We start from the raw sequence: 23055 nt of genomic DNA, 5'->3' as shown, positions 1-23055 counted from the left end.
TTTTATTTATTCATTTTAGGGAGGAGAGAGAAAGGAAGAGAGAGAGAGAGGGAGAGAGAGAGGAGAGAGAGAGACAGAGAGAGAAGGTGGGGAGGAGCTGGAAGCATCAACTCCCATATGTGCCTTGACCAGGCAAGCCCAGGGTTTCGAACCGGCGACCTCAGCGTTTCCAGGTTGATGCTTTATCCACTGCGCCACCACAGGTCAGGCCTTTTTTTTTTTTATTATTCATTTTAGAGAGAAGAGAGAAAGGAAGAGAGAGAGACAGAGAGGGAGAGAGAGAGGAGAGAGAGACAGAGAGGGCATTTGCTTTTCTGATGTTCTTGTTTAATAATAATAAAAAAATCAAATGCTCCTTTTTTTATTTCTTCATATTCATTTTGAAATATCCCCTAATTTTTGTGAGCAGTATATATATAGTCTACCTTGTTAAAGACTTCCAAATGGCTGAAGGAGTTTAAAGTGCTTAAATGGAATTTAGAGATTATTATTTGTCTTCATTATAAATTAGTACCCATTTTCCTGTCACCAACTGCATCTCTAAGATGTTTAAGAAAATTAAAAGTTAACTTCTTTGCATTTTGATCTATAGTACTGCCTCGATCTTCTTACCCTACAACCTTGGAAAAGCAAACCAAAAATAAAAATCTATGGTCTTATTTTATTTCCTTTCATAATCATGTACTCAATAACAGAATTCAAGCAATATTAGAATTTATTTAATTTTCCATATATGTACAATAATAATTAATTAAAAATATGATTAAATTCATGGCCTGGAGAAAAAGGAGCAGTGTTTCTATATATGTAGGGTGTTTATTCTCCCTTGCCTACTGGCTCAACCCCTCCTCCTGAAAAAAAAAACAACAACCCCTTTTTACTTCAGTAGCTATTACTATCAAGATTATTTCTCATAATTGTTGATTCTCTGTCTAATCAACAGTAAGACTTTTAACTAGAGCCATTTCTGTACTTTGATTTTTAACTAATTTCTTGAAATAACTCATTTTTACATCTTTCATACCTGATCTCAGCCAAAAGGCTGAGAGGCAAATATTTTCACATTTTTTAAATTTGTGATTTCTGAGTCAAGAGACAGTGATCCCTGATTATTGTAATGTCATTACTATCAAAAGACATGCTAATATGCTCAATTATTCTGCTGAGGCATGCTCATCTCCACCTAGCTAACTAGTCCCAGAACACCACCAATCAGTTGAGTGTGTTGTGCTAAAGTTCTGCAATAAATGCAGACCTTAGCCACTCCCTGGGTGTTTTTCAGGTCTCAATTTATAAAGTATGTTTGCTCAAGAGCAATTTAAATCCTGAGAATGATAGTTCACACATTGTGTATCCACCCAGTAATATCAAAGCACTGTAACAGGTGGTTCTTTTCTTGTTTTGTTTTGCTTAAGTAAAATATGTAAGTTAATTAAGTTCAGCTCTATAAGTCAACGAGAAGTCATGATGCCTGCACAGGGTACACAGTTGTATTCGGAGTTGAGATAAAGGCAATAAATAGTTGCATCAGGCATTGCTGCTTCGTGTTCTTTGAACTGTTTTATCCTCTCCTTAAAGGTTTCTCAGACAAAGGCAGTAGGATAGTGTTCACCAACTGCAGGAAATGCAGAGTGCACCTTCATCAGAGATAAGCTAGTTGACACAGCCACAAAAAGCACAAGGATGCTGTTCGTAACTGTTGTCAAAGATGATCTGAAAGGAATTTTTGTTACATATGTGGAGGTACTGAACTTCTGAACCCAAGCTAGTTCAAAGTGTCCCAGAAGTGCCATAAATCAAATAGTGTTGTGTTGTTCCTGTTTAAGAAGCAAGAACAAGACATATACTTTACTTTAAAAGTAGAACTGCAATACAACCAGAATGTGAAGCAACTTGTTTGCATTTTGAAAGTAGGGCTTGATTTTATGATTCTTGTTGTAACATTCTAATGACATCTTCGCTGCTATCCTGCAAAATGCTTACTATTGCATCATTTCACTTTCTGATATTAGATCAAAGGCCACATAAATTAATTTTAGAGGTGCAGAAACTGAGTGCCCCTTTTTAGTTATATATTTTACAACTTTATTGAGGTATAATTAACATACAATATATATTCTGAAATGTGTACACCCATGAAACCACACCACAATCAGGATAATAAACATATCCATAAGTTTCCCCACATCCCTTTGTCAACCTTCTTTCTGCTTTTTCCCTCCCTGTGGGCTACCATCCACTTGCTGCTTTGTGTCACAATAGATTAGTTTACCTTTTCTGGGAGTTTACATAAACGTAATCATACAGTGAAAACTCCTTTTTGTCTGACATCTTTCACTCAGGATAATTATTTTGAGATTCATTCATGTGATATGATAGTATGTATCATTAGCTCATTTTTCTTTTTCTTTTTCTGAATAGTATTTCACTGTAAGTTTAAACTCATCAATTGTATATGCATTAAGCTGTTGATAGATATGTGGGTTCTTTCCAGTTTGGGGGTATTACAAATAAAAAGAATTCTATTTTTTCAACAAGTTGGAATTAATTTTGTAAATAGAAAGCTTTTCTTGATCTCCACCGTACATGTAGATCTTAACTGTTGCTTCTTATGTTTATGAAAGGTAGGATGGGTTAGTGATCCGCATGCAGTAATTTTTCTCCAACTTGCAAAATGACTTTCTTTTCCCCCCATAATTTCTGAACTTTTTATTGACCTCCTGCCTCCCTAAGGGGCGCTCCACTTTTGCCTTAATGCCCCAGACCTTCAGTGTCTTTGAGCTCAGACACCATCCACAATCTTGCAGGGGTGGTCTTGTGGATGGGTTGTACGGAATGGTTGTTGTCCATGGTGTCACCAAAGTCAAAGTCTTCCCCTTCTTCCAGCAGGTAGTGATCTCAGGATGTTCAGCAAGGCCTCCCACTCCTGGGCCTTACGCTGACCATATGCCTGGATCTGGGCCAGCTCTGACTCTAGGCACATCAGGACCCCATTAGTTGCTCCATCTGCATGGCATAGCACATCTCCACATCCCTAAGCTAGTCTCCAAACTGACCCTCAGATTTTTCATCAGGTCCAGGCTGATTTCCAAGAACCGGACCATAAAGCTCAGCTCCGTGAGTGTCATCTCAGCAGCTCCTGTTTCAGTGGTCTGTGAGATGGCCATTGTCATGTTCTCTTCAGTCTTCTGGGTCCAGTAATTCTCTAGAGCCTCTTGGTTCTTCCAAGCCAGCTTGTTATACTAGGTGTGGATGTCCCCATGATCTTGTTGAAATCCTGAGATTTGGAGGCATCCAACTCCATGGTCAACCTAGAGCTAATGATCTAGTTTTGTAGACCATTTACTTCCTTCTGTGGTTCTCCTTTATGAAGAGCTGCTCCACCTTGAGAGCCTCGATTTCTGTTTTCAGCTGCAGCAGGGTGATGCTGATGTCACTCTCCAAAGACTGGCATATGACCAGCTCTACCTCATACTTGACTCTGAAGTCATCATCAGCAAGATAGATGTTGTCAATCTGTAGAACAATGTGGGCACTGTCTACAGAACTTGCAAAGATCTGAGCCCTCAGATGCTCGGTGGTATTGAAATAATGCCTCCGGTCTCTGACCAGTTTCTTCTTTTTCAGGTATTACTGGATTTTTTCTCTTCAGTCTCCAATTATCAGCCTCCAGGTTTCTCACCCTCTCCAGGAAGGAGGCCAGGTGGTCATTCAGATATTGCATAGTCTCCTTCTAGCTCTGGATACCCCCTATGCCAACCATACCCCCCAACCATCCCCTAAACCAAGCTCCAAGACCCCCAACCACCCCATGTGCTGGGACAAAGAGATTTGGAAGCCTGATTCTCTGACCTATGCGTAGACCCTGGAGGAGCTGCTGGCTAGCCTGGCCCAGAGGCTGGGCAACAGCACAGAGCCCAGCATCCAGTAGGTTGTGGAGAAGCTGGAGCAGGTGCTGAAGCTCACATTGCTCAGGTTCAAGCAGCCCAACTGGCTTTCAGTATAGAGATTTACTATCTCTACCTCAGTTTGCTGCCTTGAGAAGGTAGGTTAAATGGAGGGAGCTCATTTTCAAGCTTTATTTATTTTGACAATGATTGTAGTTGGGGTAAAAATGTCTCAGAACTCAAACATATTCTGTTGGATACATTTTGTCTTCATAAGTACAGTATTATTGCTATTGTGATTTAGCTTCAATATCGGTTAAACATATTTCTGTTACTTACCTTAAACCCACACACCAACATACAATGTTTCTCTGTGCTTCAAATAAAAATGTGCTCTGACACTAGTAATAATGATCAACACATTGAATTGTGCTGTATGTGCCAAGTGTGCATGGTATGACTTTGGGGACACCATTCATGTAGTAGCTTGTATAAACAGTGTCCCCTAATGTTTGTGCAGTTTACAACCTACACAAATACATAGGACAGTCTTCTGGTAGAGGAGAGTGACTAAGCAAAAGAGTCTGAGAAAAGGTGAAGGGATTAAGGATTAATTTATAGACACAGACAACAGTATAGTGATTACCAGAGGGAAGGGGAGAAGGGTGAGGAGAGCTAAAAGAGGGTAAAGATAAATGGTAACAGAAGGAGATTCAATTTGGGGTGGTGAACATACAACACAATACACAGATGATGTATTATAGAATTGTACACCTGAAACCTATAAAATTTATTAACCAGTCACCCCAATAAATTCAGTAAAAATTTTAAAAAAGAGAGAGACTGAGAAGGAGATGATGGAGGTAGGAAGAAAACAAGCTCCATGCTGCAACATAGAAATTAAGGATATAAGTCGTTCAAGAGCCCTAGGGTGGTCACTGTTAACAAGTGCAGAATCCCATGAGAATTACTCTCTGAGATATGAACACGTCTCCATATCACTCATCTAAAAATAGTATCTCTTTGCATCTCACATCTTTCTCTAGCTATCACGTCATTTACTTTGACAAAAAAAAAAAGTGCTCAAAAGAGTTTTCTATTCATCGTCAAGACTCTTCACCTCCCATTTGACCCACACCTCATTCTAATTAGGCTTCCATCTGACCACCCCAGGAAAACAGGTCTTAGGGAGGTTGCCAGTGACCAACATCTTGCTAAGGCTAACCCTCTTGTCTTCATCTTGCCTGATACCTTCCTTAGCAGCAACCAACACAGTGGACTCTGCCAAAAATAGTAATCATTGAACCAGTTTCCTCTACATTTATACTGGTGTGTCTCTGCCTCACACTCACTAGCAGTTTGTTCTCGTGTCCTTGGTTGGCTCTTTTTTCTTGACCAGATCCGTGAATACGCTGGAGAACTCCAGAGTGATGACTAGCCCTCTTTACTTTTTTATGCATACTCTCTCCCTAGGTGACCTTGTCTACTCCTTGGGAGTAAATTCATCCTCTCAGTGTCTCTTTCTCTCTCGCTCTTTGTCTCTATCTTTCTGTTTCTCTCTCTCACACACACACAATTCTCAGATTTAAATTCCGCATCTCCAGCTAGGGTCTCTTTCTCTGTATTGAGCATCAGAGAAGGAGGTTTGGGTTCTGAATGATATGTTGCATGAGTTTTTCTTCCATAAAATGTAATGCATGCTAATTCAAAAGGTTTTATAGGGGTGAATTCATTTTAAAAATATGTGTTTGGTACCAATTAAGTGCCCGTGTTTTAAATACAGTCCATTGAAACCCATAATACTAATGGGAGCATCATCATTTTATCAGAATGTTACTTCTTACAATACTCAGCCATTTAAAAATGCCCTCTTAATCGAGTTTGTCGAGAGGGGTTATAGAACAGTGGTTTTGGACTCTGGGTGCCAGGCTGGCTGAGCTCAAATCCTGAGTCCACCACACAGCTGTGTTAGCTTTGCAGGGGTAACAGCTGTGTCTGTGGCATTTTTCTTCTCTGAACTAGAGTAGAAATAGTAACTACTGTGAGTCTTGAGTGAGCTGATTAACATAAAATACTGAAAACAGGGCCTGGCACATAATAAGCACTACTATTTGCTATTCTTTTTATAAAAATATAAAGTTCAACATTCTTCCTTAAAATGAAACATCTCAGCCTGACCAGGCGGTGGTGCAGTGAACAAAGTGTTGGCCTGGGATGCTGAGGGCCCAGGTTTGAAACCCCAAGGTTGCCGGATTGAGCGTGGGCTCACCAGCTTGAGCATGGGATCAGGACATGACCACATGGTTGCTGGCTTAGGCCAAAGGTCACTGGTTTAGCTGGAGCCCTCCAGGCAAGGCACACATGAGAAAGCAATCAATGAACTGGTGCCCCAGCAAAGAACTGATGCTTCATATCTCTCTCTCTTTTCCTGCCTGCCTGTCCCTGTCTGTCTGTCTGTCTGTCTCTCCTCTTTATCTCTCTTGCTAAAATAAAAAAAAAGAAGGAAAAAAGAAACATCTCAAAGTCTTGTTTTATTGACTTATTTACCTATTTGCCCATCTTGTACCTTCTTATGAATATGTATCTTTTGGACTAAAATGCCACGAATCTGGTACAGAGTCCTAACTTGGTTTGGCAAGCTGTGGACTGTTGTCAATTCTAGTTCAAAAGGATTTACAGAAGTGCATTTATTTAAGATCTATGTGTTTAGTACCTTTCAAGTGCAATGAAGTGGTATTTAAATATACTTTATTGAAATGTCTAAGACCAATGGGAGGACACCTGGTGCAGAGGTAGGGCACTTTATTGGTTGAACAGTCAGATCAACCCTATCCAACTTCAGGAGAGTTTTACCAGTATAATGACACAAGACCAATTAGTTGCTGGAATTATCTGGGTTTTTTAAACCTTGCAAATTAATTCTCATATGCACAGGGAACTATTTGTCTTTTTAAAACTTTTATTTACTGATTTGAGAGAGAGAAAGAGAGAAATAGAAAGGGAGAAAAGTAGAAGGAGGGAGAGAGAGGGAGAGAAATGTCGATTTGTTGTTCCATTGATTTATGCATTCATTGGTGCTTCTTGTATGTGCCCTGCCTGGGATCGAACCTGCAATCTTGGTGTATCAGGATAAAGCTCTAAGCAACTGAACTATAAGTCAGGGTTAGAAACTATTTGTCTTAATGTTAAAAGATTTAAAAGTAACAGCAAAACAAAGGATTGTGAAAGTAGTCTTGAAATAAAAGTCATTTTGTTTAATGTTGCGAGAAGTCTTTTATTTGAGCTTAAAAATGAATAACATATTTTAAAAGGATAAATTTTCAATACTTATTCTAGGCCCACCACTGCACAAGTTTACTTCTAGAATTATAAAATGGCTCTCCTCAAAATAAAATGTCTAATTAGGAACATAACTGTAGATTTAGAAAAAAAATACCAAGAGAGGGAGAAATTCTACCCACAAATCAGAGACATACTTTCTATAACCACTCAGGATAATAACACCGAATGGTCACAGACTGATGAGATAATTATAAAAAAATTAAATGCCTGAAAACTACATATGTAATTAGAAATGTCATTTAGAAAAATAAAAAAATAATTTCCATTTCCACATTTGTTCTTCCATCTGTAATATTCTTTCTACCCATAATTAAAAGAGAAAACTTTAATCTCTATATCTCATAAAAAATAAAAAGCTAAAAAACAAATTGTGCAGAAAACTGAAATCTGCTCAGACAGGGCAATTATACTGGATCATCAAGCATATTTTCTTTTAAATAATAAAAATGTTGCAAATAGACTACACAGAAGTCCTAAAGAAATTCAACTTTGGAAAATAAATTGAGAATCTAAGGGCACTGATCTTTGCCTGACAAACCTGAGCTCAGCAGCAGTGTCTGAAAGAAGAAATCTGAATCCCTAACATTTTCTTTACCATCAAAACCCCCTCCAAAACTGTCTACCCATCTTTCTGGTTTTAGCCATCATTTCTCTAATATGGGGGTAAAAAAGGAGAACTGCTGAGAATCTATTTATCTGTGTTTGTGCAGAAAGCTGACTGAAGTAACTGGTGGACTTCCTCATTATGTGATTTTTCCCACATAGTAGAATATTTTATCTGATGCTTTTTCTCCTGGTCTTGTGTTTGTCATTAACAAGTAAGTTTTGTTATTATTTTAAAGTGAGAGGAGTAGAGATAGTGAGGCAGACTCCTGTATGCACCCCAATTGGGATCCATCTGGCAACCCTATCCAGAGCCAATGCTTGGGTATCAAGCTATTTTTAGTGCCTAAGGCTGAGGTGCTCCAATGGAGCCACTCTCAGTACCTGGGGCTATGCTTGAACCAGTCGAGCCACTGGTTGTGGCAGGGGGAGAGAGAGGGAAGGGAAAGGGGAGAGAAGCTAGTGGTCCCTTCTCCTGTGTGCCCTGACCAGGAATCAAACCTGGGACATCCATACATTGGGCTGATGCTCTATCCACTGAGCAACTGGTAGGGTCAAATTTAGATTTGAAGTGTGGCTTACTATAAAAAGTGGCAACAGTTTTCATAAAACTACTACATCTTTGATAATTAAAATCTTTCCAGAAAGGTAACTTTAAGAATTAACATTGGTAACTCTCAGAATATTGTTGTTCCTTCTATTCCACCAAAATCCACCTTCCTAAAAGTTCAGTCATTGCCTATGCTGAGATGAGCTTCCTAGTCATTCAGAGAATGTCCCAATGCCAACGGGATGCTGGCTCCTCAAAGTGTGGTGGGAGGACCAAAATCAGAATTTCAGGAGTAGAATTTTAGGCCCCACTCCCAGACCTATTGCATCAGAATCTGCAGACAAACAAAGTCCCTGGGTAATATCTGTGCATGTTGAATTCTAGAAGACTATTCATTCCCAAGTAATCCTTTATCCCCCAGGCCAGGGGACCCTACATCTTTTATCCATTCCTCAAAAGGCCAATTTATAACCATTTGATCTTTCTTGCTTATTCCTTCCAGTCTGTTTTCTTAATAATTTTAGGCCATAAGACAACAAAATCAATACCATGGAGAACTTCATCAGTACTAAGCAAGAAGGGTAGCTCACAGCTTCACAACAGTTGGCATCAGACCGATTAAGATCCAGAAATGTAGGTTCATCCATTCCATGACATACGGTAAAATGTAGCAAAATAAAGTTGCTTTTATTACTTCTGTTAATCCTCCCTACGTCTTCCAAGTTATGAAGCCTGTTTGATATTAGTTGTTCAGTTATAAGTTGAAGATTTTTACATTGACCTCTAATGTAGAAACTTGTGAAAGTTATATGTGATATCATAGAGCGAATAGTTTCTCACAATGTCCGGAACTTGGCAGTTGCTAATTATGTTAGGCCCCATGCCTAATATCAAGCATAGTTGCAGAGGTGGTACCACGTGGTTTTCTTAATTTCGATCTGGAGATGAAGGGAAGTGATCAATGTTTCTTGACTGAAATTTCTGGTCTATTGTGGCATTTAAGTCCGACTACTGCTCTTCAGGCTTTGGGAGTCCCAATGTCTTGCAACTCAATACATGTTTCTCTTTAAATGGTCTGTGCTATGCTATTTCATCCTGCCATATTGATACAAGATATTGATTATGTAGCTCTTGGTGTAAAAACTTTGCCTAGTCACATTTTTTTTTTTTTAGTGAGAGAGAGACAGAGAGGAGGGGAAAGAGATGAGAAGCATCAACTTGGAGTTGCGTCACTTTACTTGTTCATTGATTGCTTCCCATAAGTGCCTTGACTGGGGGGCTGAGCCGCTGACCCTTCGTTCAAGTCAGTGACCTTGGGCTCAAGCTTAAATAAAACTTATAGCTCAATTGAGTATTTCCCTGGACTGATATTAAAGACATGCTAATAAAAAAATCTATGATTTTCAAGTGACTTAGAGGCATAAAGACTGCCCCCACAACCCCAACACCTCAGTAGCTGAGTATGGAAGCAGGTGGAAGCAGGATGATAGGCAGATTGTTTTTCCTGCGACAATGGCTTTGTCCATCCCACCGTTTTTTACCAACTAAGTACTGTATATGAGAAGCACACTCGACTCTTACGGGATGTTTTAAGGGAACACAGACATTTAATTATCTGTATTAAACCAGGCTTCACACTCTTCTCTGTTGTTTCCAACATTTTCTCTTTAATAGTTTAGAATCAATGTGACCAAATGAGTGCAGGTTTCTAGATTATGCTTACAAATAACAACTTGGATAGAAATGTCTACGTGGTTACCAATGATCAGTACGACTTCTTCTGGGCCCCCAGACTGGAGCACACCCTTTCCTCAATATGCTGAGGAATCATTCTCCACTCTAAGTACTCATATGTTTTTTAAATGTATTAATTGCATTTGATACTTGGTCTGCATCTGTGGTCATTACTCATTAACTTCTCTGCCCAAACCAGTGTGTCAAGGTTTTCCTATGACAGCGAAGCACTCTGTTGAACCTATCCAAGAGATCATGGTGATAGACTGGGGACATTCAATGTAACTCACAGCTCCACCTTTAATACAGTGAGCAGCGGGGGCGGGGGGGGGGGGCAGAACAGGAGAAATATGCAAGGAAGGAAGCTTTGGAAAACAAAAGGAAGCAAATGAAGAAATACTTTTCCTACAATGTTGTCAATTATACCTCACTAAAGCTGAGTGAAAAATACTTTGACTCCAGAACTCCTGTCTATTGGTCATCTGCCATCTGCCAACATGCTATAACTTCAAGGGTATAAAATTGTTGATAACATTTCTGAGGATATGAAATGGGAAGCTGGAGAGTTTCACATTTATCTTCTATTAACAAAATTCTGAATTTTTGTTAAACTAATCTCATTATGGAAGGAATAGAAGCTCTTGGTGAGTGGATAAAATACGAGACAATAGGTTTTAATACTCTTACTGAGAGGAGGGTACCTCAGTGACAAAGCCCAGCATGGGTGGAGACTGTCCAGGTTGGGCGCTGGCAACAGGAAGCCGTGTAAATGCACCGGGTGTGGAGACCAGGCATTAGGAGAAGGTGCCTCCCTTCACACTGATGAAGGTACTGAATCAAGTAGAAGTGACAAAGATAAACTAACCATTATATACAGAGTCACCCTGCCTGTTAGGAAGAATATCAGAAGGAGAAGCAGTTTGGAAGACTATGATACTCACTAAAACCAAGACAATCTCATCATTGAATTATACTCATTCGTTGTTCTAGCTGCATGATTAGAGAAAGAGCCACACATGCTTCCAAATACTGGCTCTGAGATAGGTAAGAACAGAATTAACACCCAGGGGTCGGTAGTGAGGTAAACCCAGCTCTTAGAAAATAAAGTGTACCTCTAACTGTGATCCTTAAATTGCCCTTCTCAATCGCATGTTTTGACTGGAGACTTTGGTAAGCTCCCAAAGTTTCCAGGACTTTACTTTGTGGGTCAAATGAGGCAAAAGCTTAGATTTCACTGAAGGTTTAGTAATGTAGTTTTCAGATTGAAGCAGTGGTATACACACACTAGCAGTATTTGACAATCCCTTTTCACCACATTCTGGCCAATCATGAGTAATTTACACTAAATCTGGGTTGATATGATAGCTAAAACATTAAATTTGATTTTTGTTTTCATTTGCATTGTTATGATTACTAATGAGATGGATCATTTAGATCTGTTCTACCTGTTAGCCATTTGTTCTACCAGTTCTATGAATTGTAGGTTTGTGTTTTTGCCCATTTTGTTGAGAATATAAAGGTTTTAATATCAATTATATTAACTCATTATATAGTATTTTTTTTCACTTTGCTGTTTAATCTGAAATATTCTACAAAAACAGAGCCATAGACCTCAAGAAAGCTAAGGTACTTTTCTTGTTAATAAATGTATTTCACCAGTATTAAGAATGCATTAAAAAAGATTAAAGAAGTGTCCAAGGGTCCTTAAGATACTAGTAAATTATACTGGTTTAATCATATTGTAGAAATTCAAGGCACTTTTTTTTTTTACTTCATAAGCAAAGATAGACTTAGTTAGACAGGTTAACAGACAAACTCATAGATAGAAGAATTAGATAATTTAGAGGTTAAGATATAAAAGGTCTCTTGTCAGGCTGCTTGCTCATGAATTCCAGCTCTACTGCTTCTTTGATGTAAAAACTAGTGTAAGACACTCAAATTCTACTGGTACGATTTCCTCATCTACAACCTGGAGATTATAAAATCTATTTCACAGGATTGTTGTATTAAATGAGATCATTGCATATACAATATTTAAAATAGTATCATGTAAACAGTGTATCCTCAGTGGCTCTTAATTATTATACATTTAAATACTATTATTAGATAAAAGGCAATGCTACAGTGCATTTCTCTATTTATGGTCTTTTATTAAAGCCAGTAAATCTCTTCTGGAGAATCCTAGATTGATCCAACCCTGAGGCCTTCCAGCCTTCCTAAGAAGGACTCAGTACTTCCAGCGGCACAGGCAAAGGGCTCCCGGTACAGTGTCCATGGTTCAAGCTTTGCTAGCCTCTCAACTTGAGAAAGAGAGTCCATGGAATTATCTCTTCACCACCACCCCAGGATTTTTTTACGTTTATATTTTAGATCAAACATCAATCATTTTTGTTAATTTCCTAATCATTTATGTAATTTTTCCTCCATTTTATTTTAAAGTCATGTAGATTTTGCCTTGAAAATTTGGTCCTTTCTGAGGCCAAATATCTTACATATTGCCCATGCTTTTACCTTTTAATGTATCCTTAGTATTGAAATGTTATAATTTGTAAGTAGATGTCATATTAGGAATAAAAAACAGATTGTTCTGAAAAAATCATAGAATTCAGTCTATAATAACTTTAGGGATGTCATTTTGTCCTTAAGCAACTCAGAAAATGAGTATATTTTTTTCTTCTGCAAATTTCTAATGAAGGAGATTTCTGTCTCCACGGGTGGTGGTTGGCAATAGTTTCAAGACCATCTGACGCCACTGGTCGGTTGGCTCAGCAGTAGAGCATCAGCCCAGTGTGTGGAAGTCCCATTTTGATTCCCTATCAGAGCACACAGGAGAAGCAACCATCTGCTTCTCGTCACTCCTCCCCCTCTCCCTTCCACAGCCATGGCTTGAATGAGCAAGTTAGCTCTGGGTGCTGAGGATGGCTTCATGGCCTCACCTCAGGTGCTAAAATAGGTCAGTTGCTGAGCAACAGAGCAGCGGTCCCAGATGGGCAGAACATCAGCCCCAAAGCAGGGGTTGCCTGGTGGATTCCAGTCGGGTCACATGCTAGGGAATCTGTCTCTTCACCTCCCTGCCTTTCACTTAATTAAAAAAGAAAAAACAACCATCTGACAATGATTCCCAGATGAATAAGAAAAATGCTGAGAAGCAAGACACTGGCATGGTCACAGATTTCTCCGAACCTCACTGCCACAGATGTTATCGGAGCTGGGAGGTGAAGGACAAAGTGTGGGGGGTGGTCACCTATTGTGAAATGATTAAACAAACTGAAACCAGTCAGATAGTTTAAGGAAGTCTCACTATTTTGGACATGAATGATTTAGACTTGCTGTCACTATTGATCAGACTCGTAAAGCTTTGTATATCCCTTGAACTAGTAAAGAACTATTGATTTTTTTCTAGAATTTTAAAAGTAAGGAATCTGGCTACATTGCACAAAAAGTTCTACCGAAGGCTGATAGCTACTCTGATATCAACTGATAGGAAATTATACTGCCTTGAATAAAGAAGTCTAGATGCATGTTGTGACAGAGATTATATACTGTCCACTGGAACCAACTCCCCCCTTAGGCTCACGGCTAGGCTGCATTTCCTAGACTTTCCTGCAGTTAGATGAGCCATGAGGACAAATTCTAAACTGGAATGTGAGCAGAAGTAAGATGTGCCATCACTGGGCATATCGAAAGAGCAGCTTTGCCTGCTTAGTGTTCTCTTTCTATTGGAGAAGAGCCCACCAATGTCACAGTTACTGAAGATAGAGCTTCCGCCAGCCTTGTTCTCCAAATGACTGAGTGAAGAATAAGCATATCCTATATTTAAGCCATTATGTGTCTGGGTTTATTTGTTTAGCATTGAAGGGTGGCAGACTAGGCCACCCCCCAATATGCTACTTTGGCAGAAGGATTATTTTGAGGTAAAGAAACTTGAAAAACAACAGGTGCAAGAAAGGCACTTGGACCTCCCCTTTTCTTCCTGACAGCAGGAGTTAAAAATCTAATATAAAAGATGCCCAACCAATACCAGGAAGAAGCATTCTTAGCACCAGAGACCCAGAGTCAAGGCCAAGAGAAATCTGTACAAACGGACCTTGTTAAAAAAAAAATGGTTTTTATCTTCTTAGTCTCCCTGTATATTTTAGTAACTTTGCCACAATTGCCTCTGTTTGCTCAACCTAGTTTATAAGCACTTAGGCCCTAGCCATTTCTTTGCATCTACAGTCTCTACGTAGCTTCCATGTACAAGTTAACATCTGTATGCTTTCCTCTAGTGGGTCTGTCTCATGTCAAATTAATTCTCAGGCCCAGCCAGAGACTCTAAGAAAACAGAGGTCCAGTTTGGCATATCCCGACAGCATATTCCAACTACTATATCTGCTATATTCTAAAACTCCACATTCTTACTAAAATCACATGGGAGTCAAGATACCTTAATATTGTTTTGTACTTTTCACTCTGTCAAGGGTGCTTTCACATGTATTGCTGATCAAAAATCTCACAACAACTTTTGAGAAACAGTAACTCCAGGAAAATGTGTTTGCTTTTTAATAGTACTGCAGTAAGATAACTTAATAAGTCACAATTCAAAAAATAATAGAAATAAACAGATCAAAGTTTTGATATGCAATAGAAAATCACAGAGCCATTAAAAAGAAAATTAAACAGTTTCAATTTCAAACCCAAAGGATAATAGACTTTGAAGAATTACTTTTGTGGTTCAAAACACCAATAAAAAAATTAAAAATTTTTTAATAATAAACTTAAAAAAAATTTCTCCCCCCAGTGATTTGAGAGAAAGAGAGAGAAAGGCAGGGAGAGAGAGGAGGGAAAGGAGAGAAGCTTCAACTCGCTGTTCCACTTCGTTGTTACATTTAGTTGTGTACTCAATGATTGCTTCCCCTACGGGCTGTGACCAGGGATTGAACCCCCACTCTCAGTGTACTGGGACAACACTTTGTCCACTGAGCCACCAGCCAGGGCAATAAATTATTATTAATAAAACAAGTGTCCTTACCTGCCAAAGATGACATATTGATAATGATGCCACCTTCACCTCCATTTTGCTTACTCATGTAATCCAAACCAAGATAGGTCCCACTGATAACAGAAACCTAATCCAGGGGCATGAATGAGAAAAGCAACATGGCCGTTACCCAGTCATATTATCATACACAATTATTTTTACTCCTATCGCAGAGACTTAGGTAGACTTCTGCAACTATTACCAATGAAGGGTTTTGAAATGGCTTTTGTTTCCCTAAAGTTGTGGAGTTTATCATAGCTCTGCAAAACCTGATTTAGAGATTCTATGGTAAAGATTGTAATCCTATAGTGTTTTGTCAATTTAACTCAACTCCGCATTTTAAAGAATTCTTTATATTCTTTTCCTTATCTAAATGAATGCAAAATTTATCTACCCTTATTAGAAGCATATGCTCCTCATCTCCAGGGAGTATACATTCATCTGCCCTGTTTACGTAATTCTCTTAGATCTTGCAATACATAATAGTGGATACACTTAAGTTCCTACAGTTTTCATTTGCTTTTGTATCTACTTCTTTCCCCTGGAATACAGAGGAAAGTGATGCCCCAGCTTTAGTGCAGACACCGATTAATCTAATTCAGTCATGGAGATCCCATTCTCCTTGCCAGTGACTGGTTCAGGAGCCGGCATGGGACCCATTTCTGGCCAGTGAGAAACATGGTCAGCTGGAAGAGGTGGAGGGTGGGTCCAGGTTGGAGCAGGGTGGTGGAAGATGCTCATGAGAAAACTTTTGTTACCCTTAAGAAAACCAGAAAGAAATGACTACGTGACTCCTTTTTTATTGCTTTGTATGGATGCAATGGCTGGAGTGAATATTGTCAGCACCCTTATGATGAAACCAGCATAAAGGAGGGCAGCGGGAAGAGGAGCAAAGAAAGGGGGTCCTGATGATACCACGGAGATGCAAAGTCAAACAGTCCTGACACTGCAATCTTACCGTGTGAGGTCATATAACTTTTATCCAGTGTGAGTGGGAGATTTCTGTCACTTGGGACATAAGGTCCTCAGTAATGTTTATCACTTAATTGGTTTATCATGGCTTAAAACTGTGCTTTTGAGGGTTTACTCTGCTTCACTACTCATCGCTACATGTAGGCACCTTCTCTTTCGTTCTAACATTTAGAATTCACCCCCAGCCAAAACCACTTGTGTTATGAGACTTATATTTTAAATCTTATTTTCCCTTTAAATTAAGAACTTCTCTGCCTTCCAACTCAGACTCCTAAAAGGTGAAAATTTTCTTTTGACATCTTAATTCCTACTTTTTTCATTTCTTATAATACAGCAAAGAAAATGATACAATTGATAATGAGTCTGGAACTGCGAGTACACAATAATGTTAACCTTCTTTTAATTTAAAAAGTCCTTTGGAAGTTTTCTGATAAGAGTTCAGAATTGTCTCTCTACCTAATAGGAGTTTAGAACAAAAAAGTAAATTGAAGAGTCTATTCACTTAAGCCATGTGTAATTTTGATGTTAAGTAGGTTTAGGGAGAATGAGTAAAATCTCCACGTGATTCCCCCTAAAATGTTAACACAAAACATTAATGGTTTATATAAGAAGGGAAAAAATGTAGATGGCTGAAATTACTGGTTAGTTAGATGCTCTTAGCTTCCAAGCCTCCAGCATGTCTGAACAGAATTTCTGTTTGTGCTTCATAGCACTACGCTTTTATTCTCAGGTAGGTATTTACAGCGCTGCTGACACCCCACTTTTGTGCTTTCAACATCTACAAATGCAAATAGAAAATTTGGAAACATGTAAGCTTTATTAAATATTTTTTAAAAAGCAAGACTGATTCCAGGTCTTTGGTGGAGGATGAGGACAAAGCATAATTTTCCCATCTATTATTAGGATAAGAACTGAGTAACTTTTCAAAGGAAAACATTCTTAGAATAAATCCACACAACAAAGTTTAATGCTTTGCCTTTAAGGTTCTTTCCTTTCTCCAATACAGTTCTCAAGGAATATACACACGATCACCTCTTTTTCTGACTTTATTTTTCATCTTTTTATTTTTCATGTTCAGTATTTTTTCACTTTTCTTAAGTGGCTGATATTACTGTCTTGCCCGCTGCAGAAATTACTTACAATTTAGCAAGTTAACGTTATAGTTAACTATTGTTATAAATAGTTCAACTAGATCTTTAGATATTATAGAAAAGCAACAACAGAAAGTAGCTAATTTAATTTGTAATCAACATCTTGGGAGCCAAGAAAAGGGAGTACATTTGACAACAAAGTTTTTATCCATTTATTCAACTTGCCATTTAAAGGCAGAGTAGGAATCCAACTCATATAAAAATATAATAGAATGAAGAAAATGTAGATTTTTATAGTTTGGAAAAGAAATGCAATTTATTGAATGAATACTATACAGGAGTACTTTGCTGGGTGTCTCATACATATTATGGTTTATTTAAGCTTAACCATCCTTAGAAGTGATCTTCAATCTTTCACAAACTCGGAAACTTAAGATTAGAGAAATAAAAGGTCAAGTATTCTACATTCTAGACTAAAGTCTAGTTTTGACTAATTCTAAATGTATGCCTTTTCCAGTTCAAATCTTTAGTCAACTCTTGTATTTATGAAAAAAAATCATTAGAAATAGCCATCTGTTTTGTTTAATTTTTATTTGAATATCTTAAGGGATTCAATGTATGTTAGTTATGTGTCCAAATGAGATTATAAATCCCACTTGGGTCGGGATGAATTATTAGATTTATTAAAGCTTGAGAATGTAAAATAAATACATTATAGAATGTCCTTATCAATATTCAAGTTAAATCTATCTCTGGCCAATTGCCAGAGTAACCTTTGATATTCTGCTAAAACTACTTCTTTCTGAACATCCCTAGTAAGCTCTGTACAGCTATAAATAAGGCCACTGTGGTTGGCTTCAGACTAGGGAGGAAGTTCAGAACAACCGAATGGAAACAGAAGACTGGGAAGAGTTTAATGCATCTCTCATGTGGGAAGAGTGGTAAAGAACAAGGAAGGGGTTTAGTTTAATAAAGATTCAAAGTGGAAGGACAGCTAACACTGTTTGTCAATACTGATGTATCAGGAAACCATCCAAACATTGTTTGAAAATACAAAACTGAATATCCGTGGATGTAAAGTATCATAGAATGGCAGTTTATTTATCCAATAAATATTAATTGAGCATCTATTCTGTACAAAAAACAACCTTCTGCTTTCAAAAGGCTTATGACAAACTCATAAGTTACACATGTATAAAATCATTCTAAGAATAATTTTAATAAAATTTAAAAATTGGTACATCATATAAGAATGGTATAAATATGTTGTATGAGATTTCACGAGAGAGAGATATGTACTAAGGTCCTTTAAATGGTTACTCTTTTACAAGGACAGGATCATAGAAAAAGTGTGCAAAGAACACGCAGGAGGCAAATGGCATTCAGAACATTACTTAAAAATTACTGTGTAAACCACACACAAATATTTGCATTATACTAACTGAGATAATCAAGTTGGAAGGACAATGATTGGTCACACTCTAATCTACTTTTGCAATGGGTGTCTTAAGGAGGAGGGGAAGTAACCTGTTTTTTAGTTATATTTGAGAACAAAGGTTATATCTTGTTCTATGTAAAATTAAACAAATGTCATCGGTCACTGGTATTAAGCTAAGGAGTGACTTGTATCAGAAGAGTCTGAAGAAAAATAAAGGCCAGCTAAATTTTAATAAGGAAGAACCCAGTAGAGTAAATTATAACTAAAGGAGTCAAATAAAATCCCCTTGGTCTTCCAGAATTTCCTATTTTCAGATAATGTAGCACTTTGGAGGAGGTGTTCATTCACTTAAGCTATATTCAAGCAGACATGCTCTCTCAGTTAGATGAAAATAGATAATGCAAATCCTTTGTGACAACCTCTCCACTATTTTTGTGTTTCTCACATTAACTAATCACTGCACCCTTTTCTAACATCTGCTTTCTCAGAGGAAAGACACAGAAGGTGTCCATTATGAATGCATCGAATGTAAGAACTTTATATCCTTGTGACCTTTATCTACAACATATCTGTAGATCTGTATCACCGATGAAACTATTAAAAACATCAAGAGTGGTGCTAAAGGGAGAAAGCTGTTGCAACATGATTTGTGCTTTTTCGCTAGGATAGCGCGATGCAAAAAAAAAAATCTCATCACTATGTGGTTTTGGAAAGTAGCATAAGTTTATAAAAACATATTCTTAAAAACTCATGAAGCTCCCAATTGGTTGTATATTCACTTCTTTTTTAAATCTTGCAATCAAAAGATATAAGAAAATATGCCTTATGACAAATCAGGGTAACCACCAAAGAGTAAATATAAAATGTATGAGTTTCTTACCAGCTGAAGAAAATTAAAGCTATCAGATGAAATTTAAGAAAGGAATAGAAAAAGAACAAAAACAAAAAGCAAACTTAGTAAACATAAAATGTGAAATTAAGTGGAAGAAAAATCTTAATAAAAGTAAAAATAAATATAAGTGGCTTAAATTCACAAATATAAAAAGCAGGTGTCCCCAGAGATGATTTAAAAAATAAAGTAGCATACTATATTTTCAGCAAGAGACAAATTTAACATAAAAGTTTACTTTTATTTTTAAAATAATGTAATAGAAAAAGCTATGTTTAGGTCAATGAAAACAAGGGTACTGATTATATATATGGAAATACTGAATGAATCAAAACCTATAGGTTGCAAAGGGAGATACAACTTAAAAAATCAAATTAGAAATCAATAAATTATAATTACTAGAAATTTATGCTCAAAATATTATAGGTTTATAACATTGCAGAGTCCAACCTACCAGAATTATGGAAAAAGGCAGGCAAATTAACATCTGTCATTTGAGATATGATTTCATTTTGTTCAAAAACTGATAGATCAAGGAGATAAAAGGTAGCAAAAAAAACCAACTGACCCTCAAACAAAATAGATATATTATAAAATAAAATTATAAGCTATAATCATTTATAAGCAGAGGAACACAAATATAAAATTAAATTAGGTATAACTAAGCAAATTCAATGGTGTAATAAACATTGATATAATATGTATATGTGCTGCCAAAGCAAGCATGATTGATATAATATGATTAACTATGATTTTGCCTAGAGATATAAGTATGGTTCACAATGAGAAAATATTTCCTTTTTATTTTACTTACATTACTAGTTTGAGGGGAAAAAAATTATAGAATTGTCTTAGCTCAGGAAAAGTAGTTGTCAGATTTCTTTAAACATACACATACAACAGAAAGATTTCGAGGAAAACTTGACAAATAGGTCTTAGAATTGTTTTGAAATATAATGATAGCCAGGGTCACTTGAGACAAAGTTTAAAAAGAACTGCAAGGAATGTGTTTTTACTTTCAAATAGTAGCTTCTGTTTTCACTTAAAGAAGTTTAGGCTTCTATCAACTTTTTACCCTTATCAAAGTGATGCTTAACAGATTCGGCTCTTTTGTGAAATAGTGTAATTCTGACACCCATCAGGTTATTAATGCATTTAAGTAATTTCTGCTCGGAATGTTGATTCAAGTCAAACATTTATTGACCAAGCACTATCTTCAAGATATTGGGCTGATTACTGAGAGAGGGACAAAGGAAACCATAACACAGTTTCTCTTTTGAAGACGTTTATCATCTCTTAGTTGGATATCATGAAGCAGGGGCCACTCCCTGTATGTTCATACACACACAGTGGCCCCTCTGTCCTTTCCCCACGCCCACTTTGCAAGTGAAAATGACCTTAGCACGGGCAAAGTAACCACATGTACAGCTCAGCTGGGACATTTTGCTTTAGGGAAGGTTGAGTTTTATTAAACCCCTAAGCCTTACGTCAAGTGTGTTTATAAAATAGGATAACCAACAAATGTGATACAATAGATCCAACAGAGATTTTACTTCCCAGTTCTACATTTTTATAATTTAAGTAAGAGCTAGATAGTCATCAAACACTATGAAAATTGCACACATGCACCTGTACATACAAACACGTACAGGCACACACACAGCGACGTTCAGGATAAAAAAATCTTAATAATTACAAAGTCCAAAAGTTACTTTGGCCTTGTTTTCTGTTATATTCCCAGGATTAAATTAAGATTTCTTTTTTAAATAAGTTAAGCCAGGGTCATTTTATTTATTTTTTCTTTAAAGAGCAGGATGATAAATGTTTTGCATATCATAGGGTCTCTGTCACAATTCTTCAGTTTTGCTATAACAGAATGAAAGCACTCAGAGACAATGTATCAATGAATGACTATAGCTTTTTACATCCCTTTTCACTTTTTTCAACCATTTAAAAAATGTAAAACCTATTTTGAGCTTGCTGGTCACACAAAAACAGATGGCAAGCTGGTGTGACCTGTGGGCCATAGTTCTCCAACTCTTAAGTCATCCAATAAACTATGTTTCTTCTTATATTTTCTTATTATTTTAAGACAGATTTAGTTTTATAATTAAAAATCTCAAATATCTTCCTATTTTTCAAAGGAAATGCTTTTTTCCCCCGCTTTCTATAAGTTCCCTTTTTCTATACTATGCCATTGTATGGTTTCCATGAACATAAGAACCATTTTTCTTGAAAAACATCACATTATTAAATCATTTTAAGCAATACACATAGCTAAGAAAGCTTACCAAATTAATTTGCAGTGTTTTTTCCCAGTTTTTCTCATTATTCACTCCAGCATTATTGACCAAAATGTCCAGTCTTCCAAAGTGTTCTACAACTTTTCTGAAAGTATCTAATATCAAAAAAAAGATAGTATAGATATGTTTTTACTCTCCACATATACTATAAATCATATCTTATGCCATGAAGTGAATTTTATTTCTCCACCCTGATGGTGAAAGAGGGTGGAGAAATTATACTCTTAGAGGCTTAATGCCTTGCTCCTCGAAGTATGGTTTGAGCCAGCGGCATCAGTCAGCATTTCCCAGGAGCTTATTAGAAAGGCAGAATCTGTGACCACCACAGACCTGAATCACAACTCTCAACTTTAATGAGATCCCTAGGTGGTTTGTATGCACGTTGAAGTTTGCTATTCAATAACTTTTTTATTAGTTGTTCATTTTAGAAAGGAAGGAGAGAGAGAGAGAGAGAGAGAGAGAGAGAGAGAGAGAGAGAGAAAGAGAGAAAGATGAGGGTAGGAGCAGGAAGCATCAACTCCCATATGTGCCTTGACCCGGCAAGCCCCAGGTTTTGAACTGGCGACCTCAGAGTTCCAGGTTGACGTTTTATCCACTGCACCACCACAGGTCAGGCAACTAAGCAGTAACTTAATGGTGTAAATTTGAGAGAACTGAACCTCCTCCTATGCTAATAGCCCTCAGAAATTAGTGGGGCAGCCAGCATCTCTCTGTCCCTAAGAACTTACTGAAGCTCTTTGGCTTAGACTATGACAAATATCCTTTTTATTTGAATCATATTATTTTCATAAACTATAGTTTGTGTATTCAAATCTATTCTCATCATTTCAGGGAGTTTTGAGACACTAGTAAATAAAATCAGATTTTCATTCAGTGGATACTATAACTTTAGGTGTACTAGTTCACACATTTCTCTTTCTCACTGTTATCACTACTGTATACAAGTAGTCTATATAAAAACTATGTTCAACCAAGGTCAAGTTCGCAGATTCTGAGGCTTGAAGGTCACTCATTCCATTGTCCAATTACATATCGATTTCTTGCAAAGCGTCCCAAGCCAGTTCATACTAAATTTTACTACCCTTGTATTGAGAAATGTATTATTTCTCAGAGTTGACTTTTACATAGTTCTATTGATTTACACTGTTTCCCCGGGCTTTTACCATTAGTTCTAGTTCTATTACTTGAGACTGTAGATAACAATTGTGGTTGCTCTTCCAAATGGC

The 23055-nt window shown here is 37.3% G+C and overlaps 1 protein-coding gene and 1 pseudogene across 2 annotated transcripts in view; both read right to left on the bottom strand.

Annotated features, from left to right (window-relative positions):
- Positions 1–23055, bottom strand: part of HPGD (15-hydroxyprostaglandin dehydrogenase) — a 33589-nt gene that overhangs the window by 6783 nt on the left and 3751 nt on the right. Inside the window, exons 3-4 of one of the 2 annotated variants that reach the window (XM_066279019.1) lie at positions 21818–21924; positions 15128–15224 (exon numbers count right to left, since the gene is read on the bottom strand). The exons of the other annotated variant lie outside the window; for it this stretch is intronic. Of the exons in view, the coding sequence (XP_066135116.1) occupies positions 15128–15224; positions 21818–21924 (204 nt within the window). The remainder of the gene's footprint in view (positions 1–15127; positions 15225–21817; positions 21925–23055) is intronic. 2 annotated transcript variants of the gene reach the window in all.
- Positions 2752–9029, bottom strand: LOC136321034 (keratin, type I cytoskeletal 18 pseudogene; annotated as a pseudogene).

This window comes from Saccopteryx bilineata, chromosome 1, assembly GCF_036850765.1.
Source record: "Saccopteryx bilineata isolate mSacBil1 chromosome 1, mSacBil1_pri_phased_curated, whole genome shotgun sequence".
Taxonomy (NCBI): Eukaryota; Metazoa; Chordata; class Mammalia; order Chiroptera; family Emballonuridae; genus Saccopteryx; species Saccopteryx bilineata.
The sequence above is the reverse complement of the archived record's forward strand: the minus strand, read 5'-3'. Positions and strand labels throughout refer to the sequence as shown.